At 56.3% G+C, this 16,973-nt stretch overlaps 1 protein-coding gene across 4 annotated transcripts in view; it reads left to right on the top strand.

Moving 5' to 3' along the window:
• RBM19 (RNA binding motif protein 19) overlaps window positions 1-16,973 on the top strand; it is a 132,083-nt gene that overhangs the window by 62,662 nt on the left and 52,448 nt on the right. For all 4 annotated transcript variants that reach the window (XM_031442856.2, XM_031442852.2, XM_031442854.2 and 1 more), the window contains exon 22: window positions 13,976-14,081. In XM_031442856.2, coding sequence (XP_031298716.2) covers window positions 13,976-14,081 — 106 coding nt within the window. The remainder of the gene's footprint in view (window positions 1-13,975; window positions 14,082-16,973) is intronic.

Genomic DNA, 16,973 nt, shown 5'->3' with positions numbered 1-16,973 from the left:
AATAGACTTGATGGACTCAGGGCTGCCGCAGACCTTTAATTTGTATCTTTTAAAAAAAATGCAGTATCTGCAGAGCCCAGTAAAGTGAAGCATTGCAAACCACTGTCTGCCTATAAATACCTGAGCGAGGGAAACACTAACTCAGGAGCCAGGAGGTAGAGACACCTGGTTTTCAGGGTGCTAGGACTAAGGAGGAGGGCCTCGCTGGGGGTGGTGGCCTGATGACTGAGTGGACTGGAGATGGGTCTGGAACTGGGGTTGTCAGGCTTCTGTAAAGAGCCCATGATGGTTCATTTTATGTCAACCTGACAGGGCCACCAGGTGTCCAGAGAGCTGGTAAAACATCTTTTCTGGGTGTGTCTGTGAGGGCAGTTTCTGGAGGAGATTAGCATTTGAACTGGTGAACTGAGTAAAGCAGAGGACCCTCCCCCAGTGTGGTTCCACGGGGAAGTTCCGCGGAGAACAGAAAGGTGGAGGAAGGGTGAGCTTGCTCTCTGCTGGAGCTGGGGCGCTGATGGACATCTGCTCGCAAACATTCGTCCTGATTGTTCTCAGGCCTTGGAACTCAGACCAGAACTTATACCAGAGGCCCCTCGGTTCTCAGCCCCTTGGCCTGGAACTTACACCATCGGCTCCCCTAGTTCTCAGGCCCTTGAACTTGGACTGGTACTAGCTCTCCCGGGCCCCCAGCTTGCAGACAGCAGATCGCAGGACTCCTCAGCCTCCATAATCGGGTGGGCCAGTCCCGCAAAGTAAATCTCTTTCTGTGTGTCTGTATGTTCCCTGTGGGTTCTGTTTCTCCTGAGAGCCCTCATACAGAGGCAGAGAGTAAACACTGCCGGCTTTGTGGGCAGATACTCAGCTGTGTGTCACGGAGAAGCAGCCACAGACAAGGCGTAAGCACGTGGGTGGGGCTGTGTTCCTGTGCAACCTTATTGACCCAAACGGGTCACAGGCCAGATGTGGCCCATAGGCCATGGTTTGCTCCATCCCCTTGACGCCCCTCATTCATTCTGTCTTTGGCCCCTTCCTTTGTTCCTTCTCCTTCTTCGTGAGTGCTCACGGCAGGGCCCGGCTCTGCAAAATGCTTTAGACATAATATCTCCTTTAATCCTTACAGCAGCTCTGTTGAGTGGGGGGACCATTATCCCCACTTTACAAATGAGCAAGCTGAGGTAGAGTGGGCAAGGCAGCATGACCCCCAAGCTTGTGCTCAAAACCCTACATGACCGATGCCTCCAGACTTCCAATCTCTCACAGTTTGAGTGGGGGCCGCCCCAAACAACGGGGTGCAGACTCATCCTTGCCTTTGGAGGAACAGCCCCCCACCAGAGTGGGAAACACCACATCCGATCCTTCCAGAATTTCTGTCTCACTGAGGGGACTTGAATCCAGCCACAGAAACCAAGTCTGGTTTTAATTCTCTCCCATCCTGCCCCACGAGGGCGTGAAAACCTTTGCTTGTTTTTCTCTGCCAGTGATTCCGCACACCCACCCCAAGGCGCGCGTCACCACAGGCCTGCTGCCTCAGAAGAAGCTGTGGCCACACTTCCTCGGCTTCCAAATGGAACGGAGGAGGAGGAGGAGGGAGGCGAGGACGGGGAGGCACAGCTGAGACTCACGCACACAGCCCCTCTCCTGTGCACCGAGAGGGAGCCTGGAGATAAAGCACGTCTAGGGCTTTGTGCGTTGCCGGAGACAGGATAATTTCCTCTTCCTTCCTCTCGAACTTTGCAAATGTTGCTCTTTAACTCGCTTGTGAGATAAACAGTGCTTGTTGCGGAAGGGACCTTTCCCTCCTGACTGCTGGTTTTTTTCCTCTTTCTCTGCACCTCTGCCTAGGGCTATTGGATGTTCTTACACCCCAAGTACTGCCTGACCCCAGTTGGGTTTCTTATCATGGAAAGACCCCTCCCCACCTACACACACCAAGATAAACCCCACGGGGGCACCCATCCTGGCTCTCACAGCCACGCAGTTCAGACTCACCCCTTCTCCGCCTCCTGTGGCCACCAGAACCAGCCCCCCAGAACCCACTTCTCTCTGTTGCAGATTCCAGGCCACACGCAGCCCAAGTCAGAGGCCTTTGGCTCTCGGCTTCTGACGGACCAGCAGATTCTAAACTCCCTCTTCCCTTCTGTAACTGAATCAAGCTCCACGTTGGTCTCTGGCCCCAAACAAATGGTTCACCCTCACAAATCCATTTCCTCCTCTCCCTGAATCTTGAAACCCACCAGCCAGCCTGAGCTCGGGTTGTTTTATTGTGTTTTCTTTCCCAGGCTTTAAAAAATCATATTTGTCCCAGCCGGGGTGAGTGTCTCCCTCCCTCTCGGCACCGGCAGGCTCGCCAGCATGAATCACCGTCCTCCGCTCCCGGTCCCCCGGCAGGCCCCTGGCCAGCCCGCACTGTGGATTCGCCTCTCAGGCCTTCTGCAGCGGTGTGTCGGCTGTCGTCTCTTGGTGACGACAGGCTGCCTTTCTGTGGAGGCTCGGATCTTGAGACTGCTCGGTTATCGGAAGCACACCCCGGTCTGAACCCCACTGGACCAGAAGTGTGGTCCCCTCCCAGCTGTGACTTGTCGGTCTGGGGCCTCCCCGAGAGACACGGTGACCACGCTCTCTGCCTCTTCCCAGCCTGAGTAGGGCTAGATGGATGCTTGGGACTCTTGCCAAGGGGATGGAGAGCTTTAATACTGTAGGGGGCAGGCGGGGGGGTCTGGAGTGTTCCTCCTAACAGCAGGTGTCGGAAGCCTCTAGAATGCCATGCTCTTTAGAAGCTGCCTTCCAGATCTCTCCTTGGCCCCTTTTTCCGCTTCCTCCATTATTAGCCTAATGGCTTCCCAGCAGCTGGCGGGCTCTCACAAGAACCCAAGGAGTGGGTTCGGGGCAGAAGTGGGTTATTCTGCACAGAGTAGGGACATGGCATGGCAAAGGAGGAAGTCGGGAAACTCCGCAGTCAGCCCTGGACGTAAGCCCTGGGATCTGGGACAGAACTCCCCTCGGTGTCACGTACACCCTGGGAGCGCGGCCATCCCGGGCCTTGCTCTCAGCATTGAGAGCCTCCGGCAAGGCGTCGGGGCTCAGCAGAGACCGGCCCTCTCCTCACTCTGTCTCCTGTTTCTGGTATTGAGGACCGGGTCATAAGAGGGACCACACATGGTTTGTGCTGAGCACGTGCTGCAGGCCAGGCACTGCTGGCCCTGTCCTGGGTGCTGGCCACTCAGTAGTCCAGCAGGGACTTAGCAAATAGAGAAAAAAGCAGAAAATAGGATGTAAAGTCAATGACATCCAGGAAGAGGAATGAAACAGGTGATGGATGCAAGGCGGATGCAGGTAGGGGGGCCGGGCAGGAGGCCTTCCAGGCGGCATCCTCCATCCTGGCATTCTTTTCCGCGATGCTCCGTGAGGCCCGGCACTCACCACTGCAGACGTGCGGTGTCTCAGCTGTCACCCGTACAAGGCCTTGCTTCCCCTACTGCTGAGGACTCAGGGGTTTCCCCAGGAGGTGACTTTGTCACCTTAGGACTTTAAGCATCAGTTCCTTGAAAACGCTGACCATGCTGTGGAAGTCTTTCCACAACGCACAGTGCTTTTCCTACCAGAAAGGATGTTGAGCCCAGGCCACGTTCCAGGGAGCCGAGCGGAGGGAGTCCCGTAGGTGCGTCTGCTGTTTGCCTCTGCGCCTCACAGCCCCGGGCCGCTGTGCTTGACCAGCTATTTTAATACCAAGTTTTGGGGGTTTGGACTCATGCAGGGGTCAGCAAACTACGGCTCACCCGCCAGCCCCCTGTGTTTGTAGACGAAGTTTCATTGGCACACGGCCATGTCTGTTTTTTCCCATGTTGTCTGCGGCTGCTTTGACGCTGCAGAAGGATAGCTGAGCCACTGCAAAGTCAAACATACTTGCTACGTGACCATCAGAGGGGAAGCATGTGTGCCCCTGGTCTAATCCCTGGCCATCACTCGTCACTTCTCCAGGCCTTTTAGGAGGCTGCCCCTGTTAACCCCTTTGCCCTTCTCATCTGCTCTGGGACATGAAATTAGATATACAAGTTTGTAAAAGTTAAAGCAAACTGGCTTTCAGTGGGAGGAGGGCGGGGTCAAGGGCTTGCCCAAAGGTGACAGGCAGAAGCTTAGCGAGTGGGCTTCCTGGCGTCATTCCTTTTGCCAGGGGCACTCTTATCTTCCTTCTGGATTCTCCATGAATGCGCGGCAGCATCTCCTTGTGCAGGCCGCGGGAGCCCCATGGTGTTGGCGGTGTGTGACTTGCTGTGTAATGAGCCCCCTGCTCCCCAGGTCCCTGTCCTCAGCCCCTATGTGGTGGCATGAGCTCACATCCCATTCATGCTCTGGCTAACTGTATCTGTGCGGGGAACTCCTGCCACCATCCTACCCTTTTCCTAGAGATACTGTTGGGACAGCAGAGGGGAATGTTGAAGTGCCATGTTGTGCTGCCCCAGAGAGATCAGAGGAGGCGGGGCCCAGCCCGCGTGATCCAGGCATGCGTGATAGTGCACCCCACAGCCCCGAGCTGCTCTCTGGTCAATCTCCTGTCTCCCCAGGATGCCCTCCTCTTAATGAATCAGTAAGTGGAAGGCAGTGTTGGTGGCTGTGGGCTGCTGCTTGGCACTCATACTGGGGGGACCATCGATGGAGAGTTTCTAATCCCCCCGGCGACTTGAACTTTCTACCTCTCCCCATGTGCCTCTTAAGATCCCTTCAAAACCTTACAGATCTTGCTTCTCCTTTCCCTTCACGTCCTCCTCCTTCTCGTCCACCTGCCCACCACGTTCCCTAGTGAGGACCACTGAGATCATTGGAAGGCTTGTGCCCTTAGCTGGAGACGTTAGAACAGGCCATGGTTCGTTTGGGAGAGTGGTGCAGGGCTGGTGGGAATCGACCAGAGATAACCTGGATTCATGACCTGCAGTCCTTGTTAAGGTTCCGAGCTTTGAAGTGGATTCAAAAGAAAAGACGTTGAGAGGGCCCTTTGCGTGTGTGTAGCTGTGGCGGAGGGGGTGGGCACTGAGGGTGGCAGGTGCTGAGAAGTGGAGTGACCACCCTTAATTTGGCCTCCGGAGGCCTGGCCGTGACTTGGCCGTGGGCAGCGTAAGGGATGTGGGCCAGTAGCCAGGGGCATCTCCCTGCTCAGCCCCCTGCGCCCACCTTGAGACAGGGGTCCAGCTGCCTGCCCTGTTTTGCATGGGAGCTCCCCCCACCTTCTCCTGCCTCATAGAGACCCCAGGGACATACCATCTAATCCAGTATCAGAGGATTCTGAATTTGGTGGTGATGTGGGGGCCCAGCAGCGGTCCTTCTCGGGGCAGCAGCCGGGGTGGGCTGAGCACGAGGCATCAAGCCGTAGACAAGTTTAACTTCCTGGATTCTCTCCACCTCCTTTCGAGTTTCTGGAGTGACTGTGGCGATATGGGGCCCAACGGAGATAACTGTAATAAGCAAGCTATGTGGCAGATTAATTGTTTAATCAGACTTAAGCCCACAAGAAGGAGGCTGGGTTCGAGGGAGTTTTTTTTCTTTTTAATTTTTTGCCTCCCTCTCACTCGTTTCCTGTGCCGAGGATAACGGCACCGAAGGGTGTTCAGTTGGCTCTGAATGTCCACCTCTGGCTGGCCACATTCTTGTAACGATTTCATTAGTCTGAATTATCCACTTTATTTTCTTGTAATGGGATTAGCTGTACTTGAGGCAGCGGAAGACCAGAGGGGGAGAAAGTAGGGGAGCGCGTCCACCGTGTATGCCATTAACTCACCCCAGCAGAGGCGTGGAACTGGCCGGAGTGTGCGCCCCAGGCCAGAGGTTGCGTCTAGATCCTCTCTTTCTAAAGGGAGGAGGGAACACGGGCCGTTCCAGTGGGCTTGCTCGCTCAAGGGAGGACGGAGGGGCCTGGGTCTGGCTGAGGGACGCCTCCTTGGGGACAGTTTCTTCTGATTATCTTGTGACACTAGTAGGACATGTGCTTACGGTGGAGAAGCGTGTCTTTTTCCAGGGCTTGGAGAATCACAAGGTCACACCTGGCCCTCTTACCGCATCTCTTTTCTGGAAACCCCTGGGGTGCCCCAGGAGGGGCCTGACCAGCCCAGCCTGCTCCTTCTCAGCTTCAACCTGAAACATCGTAAGGGCTTGGGAGGTCCCACTCGCTTGGCGCTAGGACAGATCTGTGGAGTGGACCAGGGCATGACTGACAACAGCTTCCCTTTCGTCACTCTTAGTACATGTCAGGAACCGTGGGGGCAACAGCCTTGCACAGTGGGGGTGATTATTCCCATTTTACAGGTGCCAAAACCGAGCCTCAGGAAGGCAACGTCAGGTGCAGGGCTGGATCTGAACCCACATCTGATCCCAAACTCATTTCTTTCAGCGATGCTGTGACCTGGTCCCTCACTGTCAAAACTAGACTCCCAACACTTCCGATTCAGAAAGAGGGGGGTGGGCCGAGACCTCGCGTTTCTGACAAGCTCCCGGGTGACACTGATGCTGCTGGTCCAGAGGTTACCCTGCACTGGGGCACTTCTGCCCATTGGTCCCCAGCTCTCTTGCCACCCTTGCATCTGGGGTCTTTGACTTGGGGGCCAGCATCCTGCCCCTTCCATTGTCCTGGCTGTGGCACATCTCAGGCTGTTTCACACACCTTCCTCCTCTCTCTCTCTCTCTCCCTCCCTCTCTTGATTATCAATCCAGCCTGGAAACAACTCAGCCGAGCTCACTGCATCTTCCAGGGCCGGGTCCCCTCTGCCAGAGCCTCTCAGGGGAGTCTGGGCTCTGCCTGGAACGCGGGCCCCAACTCTGACTCAGGGATACCATTTAACTTCTCATCCCTCATCTAGAAAACGCGAGGGTCATGCTTGCCTGGAAAGGGCCCCATGAGCAGCTGTTGAGAAAAGCTAAGCACTGTCCCCCGCACCTCCTTTCTCCCTTTCCTGGAAACCAGGCCATTCTTCAGCCTCCAAGACGCAGAAACAGAAAGAGTAGAGCTGATGGGGATAAGGTGACCTTTCCACATCCGGCTCTCACCGTGATGAGTGGTGAGTAATTGGAAAAGTTCAATCTAAAAGGTACTCTTTAAGGAGACCGAGGGAGAACAAAAGAGGAAGAAACTCTGAGCTTAAATACGCCCCCATGGAAGGGCTCCCAAAGCCATTGCCCCCACCCCAGCCCCACCCCAGGTGGAGCAGGGGTGCCACCCAGGGTGGACACACACTCACGTGCATAACCTCCTGGGGGAGTGGTCGCTGCCGGTGGAGCCCCTCTGAGCCGCCCTGCTCCTGTCTGCGCCTCGGCTGGGGTTGTCTACGGGGAAAGACCTCTTTTCTGTCCCACCCATCAGGGCAGGATTCTGAGCCCCCTTGCCTCAGCACGAGTCCTCTGGTTAGTAGTCCAGTCGGCCCCCTTTCCCTGCAGTTGCAGGAATCCCGTGGGTACTTTGGAAGGAGCACTGATCCCTAAGCCAGACACTCCTCATAATAACCTGTGGTTGCAGAATGTGGAAGAGTGGCCGGAGGATGGGAGCCCTGGGTGTTCCACCCCCAGACATGATGGTGTTGCCCCAGTAACGCGCATCGTGTGAAGTGATTCGGGTGAAGGCTGGGGCCCCAGCTCAGGGAAGATCAGTGTCGTGTGCATGAGCGTTTCCCTGAGTGTCCACAGCGTTCCCTGCAGGCCGGGCACAGGCCTGGGTGCTGCAGACACCGCAAGAGGAAACCCGGCCGTCCTTCTGTTCCTACAACAGGGAAGGAAAGAGAAATAAGTGAACAAGCCATTCCAGACAGCTCTCAGATGTGACAGAGAGCGGCCGGTGGCCTGGAGGAGCAGCATTCAACAGGGTGGCCGTGGAAGGCCTCTTTGAGAAGGTGGCGTTTGAGCTGAGGTTGAATGACAAGAGGGTCGATCTCGGGAACAGCTCGGCAAGGAGAGTTCGGGGTTATGGTCAGAGGTCTGGAGGCAGGTCTACGATTGGTGGCTTCAGGAGCCCGAGGAAAGCCAGTGCGGTTGCATTAGCCTCCGTTTCCCCATTTGTGAGGCTGGAGGACTGGACGCAGCAGCCCTGAGCAAGGTTCCAGAAGTGGGAGGTTTGGATGATGGGTCCTGTTGCTGCAGAAACTAGATGGAGGGGTGGGTTTGTCTCTAGGTGTCCACTCGGCCTGTCTGTCCCTCCACCTTGCTTCTCTGGGGCCCTCAGTGACTCAAGAAAGATGGGGGACATAAGATGGGACACGGAGCAAAGCAGCTGCCAACCTGCCGCGTTCATTCACCCAGTGGGAGCTACTGCATGAGTTCACAGGTGGCCTCTTCTCTAGGATGGTGGGCCCGGAATTGGGAGCAGAGAGCAGGGATCAGAAGCCCTGAGCTGTAGGCCCTGAGCAGTCGGGGAGGGGTTTATCCCAGAGTCCTCTTTTGTTTGTGGGCCAGCAAGGGGCTCACTGCCTGCCAACAGCTCTTCCCCACCAGGCAAGGGTCCCCAAGGACAAAGCTCATGTCCGAGCCACCATGGCCTCTCATCTGGCACCTTGCACACAGAGCCCTTTGGCCAGTCATTCATAGACAAGACAGACCACATAAACTCCCAGTGAGCAGAAGCACAAGTTCAAGGACAAGCTGCCCACTTGGAGTCCTGCTTGGCTCGGTACCACCTGTGGGACCGTGGACAAGTCACTTCACCCCTGTCATAGGCAACGACTCAGCGGGTGACCTTGGAGAAGTCACACAACCTCTTTGAGCCTCAGTTTTCTCCATCTGTAAAATGGGACTAGCGGTGCCTCATTCATAAGACCTGAGAGATCAGGCACAGTGGGTGCTTGCGCACTGCGGGGCACCTGACCCTGGAGAAGTTCTGGGAATGGACGGAGATGGGTGTGTGTGAGTTAGAAAGCTGGTGGTGGTGCTGGTGGTACATTGGAAAGGCTTTTTAATGCCAAGAGATTTAGCCCTTTTTTCTTGCTCTGGAAGGAACAGAAAGAAACCTGCGGTTTATTCTTATCACAAAACCACCCCTTCATCTTGTTCTTGTTCAGACCACACTGTTGTTCCAATTCAGGGTCCCTTGGGTGGCAGATGATTTTTTTTTCCCTCACAGCAATGCCTTGAGCGCAGGTGGGAGGAAGTCACGCCAACAGACTTCCCCACGTGACTCAGCACTTCTGCTGGGACTCTCAGAGCAGATGGGAGCACGATAAGGACTTGTGTCCAGGGAGCAGAGGGGGCTAGGTTCCTTGGGGTGTGCCCAGCCCCCACTTGGTGTCCGAGTGCAGGCTGGCAGGTTAGGCCAGCCTCACAGCCTGCCTTTTAAGCCCCCAAACGCAGGCATCAGAGCAGCCGCAAAATCATCAGGTTCAGCATCTCTGGAGGGCTCTCTCCGTCTCCCCTCACCTCCTTCCCTCCATCCCATCATTTCAATCCAGGAGGAGGGAGGCCGATTCATCCCGTCTCAGTAGCAGAGCCAAACCCCCCGCTTTCCCCCCAGCAGCTGCCATCCAAGGCTGCTGCAGGTCCGGTCAGGGGGAGGAAATCCCGCATGCACGCACCCAGGACACACGCAAACACACACTGTGTCTGCGTTCGGGCCTGTGTGCAAACACGATTTGCATGCCTGGACTTGTTTATGGGGCCCGGGCGTAATTGGCTTGCCTTGCTCCACACCTCGGCGCTCCTCCCACCCCCACTACACCTCGAAAGAAATTAGAAACGTGACAACGAACTCCCGTTGTCGAAAACCCGCAAATCCCCACCAGTCACGCGCTCCCGGCGTGGCGGAGCGGGTGGGGCTGCGGCGTCGGGGAGTAATTGGTGAACCCGAGGTGAATGAAATAATTGGAAAAGTGAGGTGTGAGTTTGTTACTGAAGTGTGAGCGTGGTGGGGGAGGGAAGGAGGGCCATGTTTAAAAGCCCGGTATGTCCTCTTTATTCACAGCTTCTGATACAGTAATTGCTATTTTGTGGTTTCTATTATCTACACAGTGGGGAGCATCCGCGTCTCCTTCCCCGAGCGCCGGAGTCTGGGCCCGTGGGGGGGACAGTTCCTGGGTGCCCCCTGTCATCATCCTCCTTCCCTGGCCCCTGGTGGCCCTGCCCAGCCTCACCCAGGCCGCCACTCCCGGGAGACACAGTTCACATAGAACGTCCCGCAAAAGCCACCCTTAAAAATGGCTCCGTGGACTTGGCTGTCAGATAAGAACCTTAGTAATGGCTCGTATTTATATATCTCTTATCTCCAAGAAGCTAAAGGTACTTCATCGATTTTCTCCCTCTAACCTTTTTTTTTTTTTCCCCATTTTAATTCTCTCTCGATATCTCTCTGAGATCATTAGTGTTGGCTTTATTTTAATCCCACACAGTTACACACAGGCGACCGGATCCCTCCACTTCCCCAGCATCATTCTGGAGCCGGGAGGGAACACTCACCTGGGTTTCCAGTCCCGGGCTGCGGGACTTGGGCAGGTCACTTGGCCTCTCCGGCCCTTGGTTCTTCTCATCTGTAGAAACAGGTGGCGGTGGGACTCTTACTCCACGACTGTCGTACCTGGATGGAGTATATTTAAAGGCCTGGCACGTCACAGGCACTCCGTCATTGGTCGCTGGGGTGACAGCAGCAATGACTGTGTCTTCAAGCTCTAGCCATTCATTCCAGGGCTTCATGGGCATCGGGAAGTTCCTCCTAAGATCTAACCCTAATCTTCCAGCTGCTCTGTAGCCCTCACTCTCTCTCATCCTGTTCTCAGAAGGAAGGGACAAACGTGCTCCCCAGAACCATTTCCTTGATCCCTGAAGAATTGTGGGATTTTTTTTTAAGCTCCCAGGGTCTTTGGACACAGGATTCCCTTTGCCATGCTGATGTCTGTCTGGAAACCCCAGACAGGGGCTGTGGCCTCCCCCTCATCCCCGCCCCCGACGCGACCTGGGACAGGACCCCAGCTCCCTGGTCCCCACCCTCACTCCCTTGTGGGATGCAGGGAGCCCCTCCATCACTGTTTTCCCCACCGAGCTCTCAAATGCCACTTCTCCAGGCCACATAAGCATGGTTCCTTCAGCTTCTCCTCATCAGCTTTTTTCTCCACCTTTTAATTATTTTCCTTGCCTTTCTCCGGACCCTGAGCTGCTTACCATGCATAGAGCATCCACAGCTCACAGTGTGCTGCGGAGAGGGAGGAATTAACCTCACCAGTCTCTCTCCCTCTCTCTCTCTCACACACACACACACACACACACACACACACACACACACACACACACACACACACACACAGGCAAGCTCACCAGAAATGAGGCAGAGCTAAGAAGAAATCTGGGCAGGGGTCACTGAGACCATCAAGGGACAGGAGGTTGCAGCCCCTATGTGCAGAAGCAGGGGGGATGCATACAGTGCAGCAGGTAGAAGGAACTAGGACCCAGTCTGCCCCCATTGCCCTGGGATCTTGGGCAAGTCATTGCACCCCTTGGAGTCTGCACAGGGCAATCCTTTTCACTCCCGTACGTGGCCTTCCTGCTTCACGTCAAACGAGACCAAGCCTCAGAAAGAGACCCCACTCCTGAAAGTGGCCATAACTGAAGGGGGCGAAACACTGTGCAGTGGAGAGAGCTCCAGCTTAACATCAGGTGCTCCCAGGTTCACATTCTAGCCCTGCCGCTTACTCGCAAGAGCCACTGCCTCCTGGAGCCTCAGTTTCTTCATCTGTAAAATGGGGGCAGTGGGACTAATAATATTTAACATTTGTGCTATTCATACGTACCTCATGGCCTGTTTCATGGACTCCCCATCACAACCCTGTGAGTGTAGGTGTGATGTCCCAGGAGTCATGCTCCCCTTCCAGGGCTCTGTCCTCCGTTCATCCCCAAGTGCCTTCAGGCCAGGGCACCTTGCTGCAGATCCCGTGATGAGCACTGTGGATATGGTTTCCGCTCTCGCAGAGCTGAGTTCCAGCCCCAGGGGAAGGCAGTGAGTCACCCAGGCGTCTACACCGCAGCGCTTCTGGCTGAGGAGCACACAGAGGGTGCCGCCTGCCCGTGGAGGGGGCATCCAGGCCAGCCTAGGGCAGATCGGCCAAAGCTGCTCAGGGCAAGCGACGCTGAAGCCGAGGCCCAAAAGAGCCCAGAGGCTGGGGTGGGGTGGAGAACCGGGTAGAGGGACCGGCACATCATAGGTTGCCTGTGGCCGTGTCTGTCCAGCACCCAGCATGACCCAAACGCACAGCGGGTGCTCTCTGAGGCCTCCCTGTGCCCTTCAGCCTTCTCAGACTGGTTCTTAATCCATCAAATGCACCGTCTCTGTGGTCCCTGTGACTCTCTGAAGAACTTGAAGAACTTGGAGCCAAAGGACCATTTGTATGTACATTTTTAAATGATTTTTTTGGAGGGGTTATTTTATTTAAGTTTATTTATTTGTCTGTTTTAATGGACGTACTGGGATTGAACCCAGGACCTTAGAGCATGCTAAGCACGTGCTCTACCACTGAGCTGTACCCTCCTCCCCCAGGAGCATTTATAATTATCCAAAGGAACCGACAAGAAAATGTGTCCATCCCCTGCCACCCGTGTCCAAGGCCATCCCTGGCAGAGGTACGGGGGCTTTGATGGAGAAATAGGCAGTGTGTCTGTCGTGGGACGCGTTTGCCTTTAGGTGGCAGAATAAAGCAGCGTTTGTGGGCCTAACTCCGCTGGGCTCTCCGCCTCACCTTCCTGCTTGTCTGCACCTGCCCAGCCTCCCGGCCCCTCCAAGGCGGCCACGAGCCTCAGCCAGGGGCTGGGAAGACCCACGGGGCTCCCCTGCCCGGCCTCTCCAGCCCCGCCCCTCCCCGGTAGGCTGGCCTTGTCGCCAGCAGCCCAGTTTCTGTCGCCTGCTCAGAGAGGCGCCAGGAGGGGGAGTGGAGCTGCCGGGCCAAGCGCCACGAAGACGTGCAGATTCATTTTGAGGCTTCATAATGCTGCATTTACACACCGTCCTGCCTTCAGAAATTGGGCTAGCGGATGCCTGGTCATGCCGGCAGGGCTGCGGGTTAACTCCTCGGATTTAGCTTAGATCATTTCACGAGAGCCTACGGCCTTTCCTGTGTTTTTCGCCCAGTCGGTCTCTGGCCCTGAGGCATCCTGGACTGTCGCATGTCGGTGCGTGTGCCCAGGCGCCCGCGAGTGTGTGTCGATTTTCAAATAAAATAATACCTCTCTTCAGATGCCATGCACATTAAATATTTATTGGCAGCAATTTGTGCGTATATATTTGATAAATGGACCTGAGGATGGGGTTGGGGTGGGGGAGTGAGACGGGAAAACAAGGGAGGACCGATCCTTTTGTCCAGGAATTTCTCAAAGGTTTATCTGGGAGGAGAATGGAGGGGGTACTCGGAGGATGGTCCGAGGCTGTGTTTACCTGTTTGATCCCTGTCAGGGGGGTGGCCAAGCCATTTTCTCCTCCAGAGCTTTGCCCGGCTTTGGCTTAGCAGATATCAAAACCCAGGGGCGGGAGAAGTGGGGTTTAGACAGAGTAGCTGTGTGTCACTCAAGCACCAACCGCTGCAGAAGCGTCTCATGTCCAGGATCTGGGCGAAGGGACTCATCCTGCTCACTCAGCGCCGCCGCGGAGGTGGATTCGGGTCAGGGGACCATGCTGACCCCGTCTGTAGCCCTGGCCGGTGCCTCCCCAGCCTGGCCAAGGGTGCACGAGGCTGGATTACCCCCCACCACCACATGTTTACACACACACACACACACACTCGGGGCAAGGGGAGGACCAGTCTGATGGTTGCTTTCCTGCCCAGGGTGATGGTCGGGGCCTGGAGGGAGAAGGCCCCTCATGCTGGTCAGTGGGGAGCTGATGCTGACACAAGTGTGTGCGGGTACACGTACACCCGTGCACCTGCGGGCACGCCTCCCTTCTAATGGGAAGGAATTAGCGTGTGAGACTCAGTCCTGCCCCGCCCCCACCCCCTCTGCAGGCCTCGGTTCTAAAACCCCGTGTTTCTATTCCTAGCACCTTCGGGGAGCTGAAGACCGTCCGCTTGCCAAAGAAGATGACCGGGACAGGCACACACAGAGGGTTCGGCTTCGTCGACTTTCTCACCAAGCAGGACGCAAAGGTGAGTCCAGGGCCCCTCCCGCCCGGCCTCTCCTGGGCCCTTTGTAGGCGAAGCAGCAAGGCCTCCTAACAGATGTGGGCATGTCCCCACACCATGCAGGTTTTCTCTTTTTTGCTCCCCCTCAGCCCTGCTAATTTGTACAACATCCTTGGAGGGAAAGACCCTGGGTTTTGTGTTTGGAGGAAGGAGCAGTTCTGTGTCCCAGGCTGTTCCAGGTCAGACAGAAGATGTGAGCAATGCTGTGCAGAGTGTGGAGGGGAACCCAGGGGCAGCACTCGGAAAGGAGCCGCAGGGCACCCCAGTGTGAACCCGTGGGGGCACCTCTTCCCCCCTTCTTCGCGCTGGCGCCTGGGACTTCTGTTTTAAACCGGTTTCGGGTGAGGTCAGCCCAGGCAGGTACTGCTGTGTGTAAGCACATGTGCAGAACTCCTCCAGCCTCCTTGGAGACAGAGAACACCTTTTCTTTTTGAAGCAGGGCAGCCTCCCTGGGTCTGGGCTCAGTGCAGTGGGTCCTGGGTCCTCGCCCTCCCCAGCAGCAGACGAGGGGCAGAGGCTGTGTGGCTGGGGTTCCGGCTGTGTCCGTGGCACTGTCGTCGTGGGCTCCCTCTGTCAGCCTGTGCCATGGGCAGCCTCCCACCTCGGCCTGTCCTCCCTCGAGGGTACAGTAGGGCAGTGCACAGGTCTCACTAATCTTGGGATCCCCTCCGCCTCTGGCGGAGCATCTTCAGAAAAGTAGTGTTTGTTGGAATCACACTCATTGGCTTTCAGCAAGTTGGTGTGGGCGAGCTGAAGGTGACATCTCAGGGACACAGCTGCGGCCTTTGTGGGCCCTGGGAACACGCACAGGCAGAGAGGATGCCCCGGGACCTCAGGGAGCCTGCCAGCCACCTTTGTCTCAGCGCCTAAACTCAAGTGCCTGCTTTGTTGACACGTGGCCACGTTTGTCCAGACATCTGCTCCTCTTTCTTCTCGGCTGGCAGGCTTTCCCTTGCCTCCCATCGTGACGGCAGGGGCAGCACCCCCCCACACACACAAGCAGCCAGCCCACGGCCTTGACGCTCTTCAGCAGGGCGGACACCTCCGGGGGCCCCCACTGGCTCGGAGGGAAGCCAGGGAACAGCCGTCCAGAGCACCAGCTCTTAGCGCTGGCCATTCAGCTCCCCTAGCCCTGCCCTGTGCCCCAGTCTCCTCATACGTAGAACAGGAATGATGACCGGTCCCTCGCTCACAGGGTGAAGGCAGATGGTGCCCATGAAGCCCCGATACCGGTCCTGGCACGTGGTGCTCAAGACAAGTGAGCTATTTCCTCCTCTTTACCTTCAGGGCTGCCATCCCTCCATTCATGGACAGAGAAGTGCGGGGAGGCAGGGCAGTGCTTCTCCACTGTGTGCATGGAGCCCTGGGCTTCCGGGGATTGGGCAGTGAGGGTGTAGAAATTGCCATCCATTTTTTCTCAGGGTTCCTGCATGAGACTGTGACTAGGGGAGAGGTGAGGGGGGGTTCACTCCCTGCCCCTGAGAAAGGTCTCCTGTTAAGGGCTAGTGTAAGCGGTGGCTGTTAGAGCACAGTCTCTAAGCCAGACCGCCTGTGTTTGAATACGAGCACTGCCACTTACCTGCTGTGTGACCTTGGGCAAGTGACTCACTTTCTCTGTGCCTCGGTTTCCCCCTTATAAAACGGTGATAGGATTTTCCCCATCAATTCGTTGTGAGATTTGGATGGGATGATAGTCTTAGCACAGGATCTGGCCCCCGTGAACTCTGTTAGCTGTGATAAAGAGGATGACTGTGTTGGTGGTGACAGTGGTGATGATCTAAAAAGAAGGGATAAGGAAGGAGCAGCGAGGAAAGGTGTCAGAGCCCCTTCAGTGAGACGCCAACCTCCTTCCACACGGCAGCCTCGCGCCAGAGCCAAGCTTGGTGTCAGAATTAACATGGCTCTCGTGGCCCAGAGGGTCGGACCAGGCGTGGACTTTCAGCCTTGAAATTGCACACGCCCATCGCCAGGTTGTGGTCAGTACGGCTTTGTTCCCTGGATCCTTAGAACAGAGCGGGGATTCTTAGGTCAGCAGGGCAGTGCCAAAGCCCACTTGGCCAGCACCCGGCACCAGAGGCCAGGCTGCAAATGCTCTTTCCAAAGCTCCATACCGCCCACGGGTGATTTATGGCGGTGGCTCCTCCCCCTCCTTCCCTTCCCTGCCTGCCTTTCTGGGCTCCAGGAGAAGAAAGGGCAGCCGAGGACAGCGAGGACTCAGCCCACAGCCCCTCAGGATTGGCTCCTGCTGCCCCTCGCCTCCGACAGGCGGCAGCCTGGCCCCCGAGCTGTCCTGGCCCCGCTGTCCCCCTCGCCGCACCGGGATGCGGGCCCTTTGTGCCGCCGCCGAGTGAGCTGGTCTTCCACAAAGTACGCGCCCGCCAGGAGCGCACCTCTCCTGCAAAGATCCCTTTGCTCTTTTTGCTTCCCGGAGAAGCTGCCGTGGCTTCCCCTTCTCCTTCTCCCCGTCTGTCTGAAGAACTTTATTGTCTCCCGAGTGGAACATTTAGCGCTCTCCACTGACCCATAGAGCCGTGCATGCTGCATATTGGTGAATAGAATTCTGAATATTGTAAATATCTGGTTAGCTCGAGGGTGAGCGTGAGTTTGAAGAGGGAGAGTGGTGCTGCCAGGAGACACTGAGTAAGAAAACCCCGGGGATCTTTTTTCATCTCAGCAGAAGGAACCAATGCTCAGGGCTGGTAGAGGAACCTCCAGCACCCCCAGTTTCTCAAGACAAGCCCCCACCCCACCTCCCACCCCCAGCAGCTCTCCTTTTGTGAATCTTCAAGGAACAAGACCTGCTTTAGAAATCCTTCCCAGGGCTTGACTGAACGCAGACCACTCGAACCCCTCATC

This window comes from Camelus dromedarius, chromosome 31 (assembly GCF_036321535.1).
Source record: "Camelus dromedarius isolate mCamDro1 chromosome 31, mCamDro1.pat, whole genome shotgun sequence".
Lineage (NCBI taxonomy): Eukaryota > Metazoa > Chordata > Mammalia > Artiodactyla > Camelidae > Camelus > Camelus dromedarius.
Note: the sequence above shows the minus strand (reverse complement) of the source record. Positions and strands in the feature narration are given on the sequence as shown.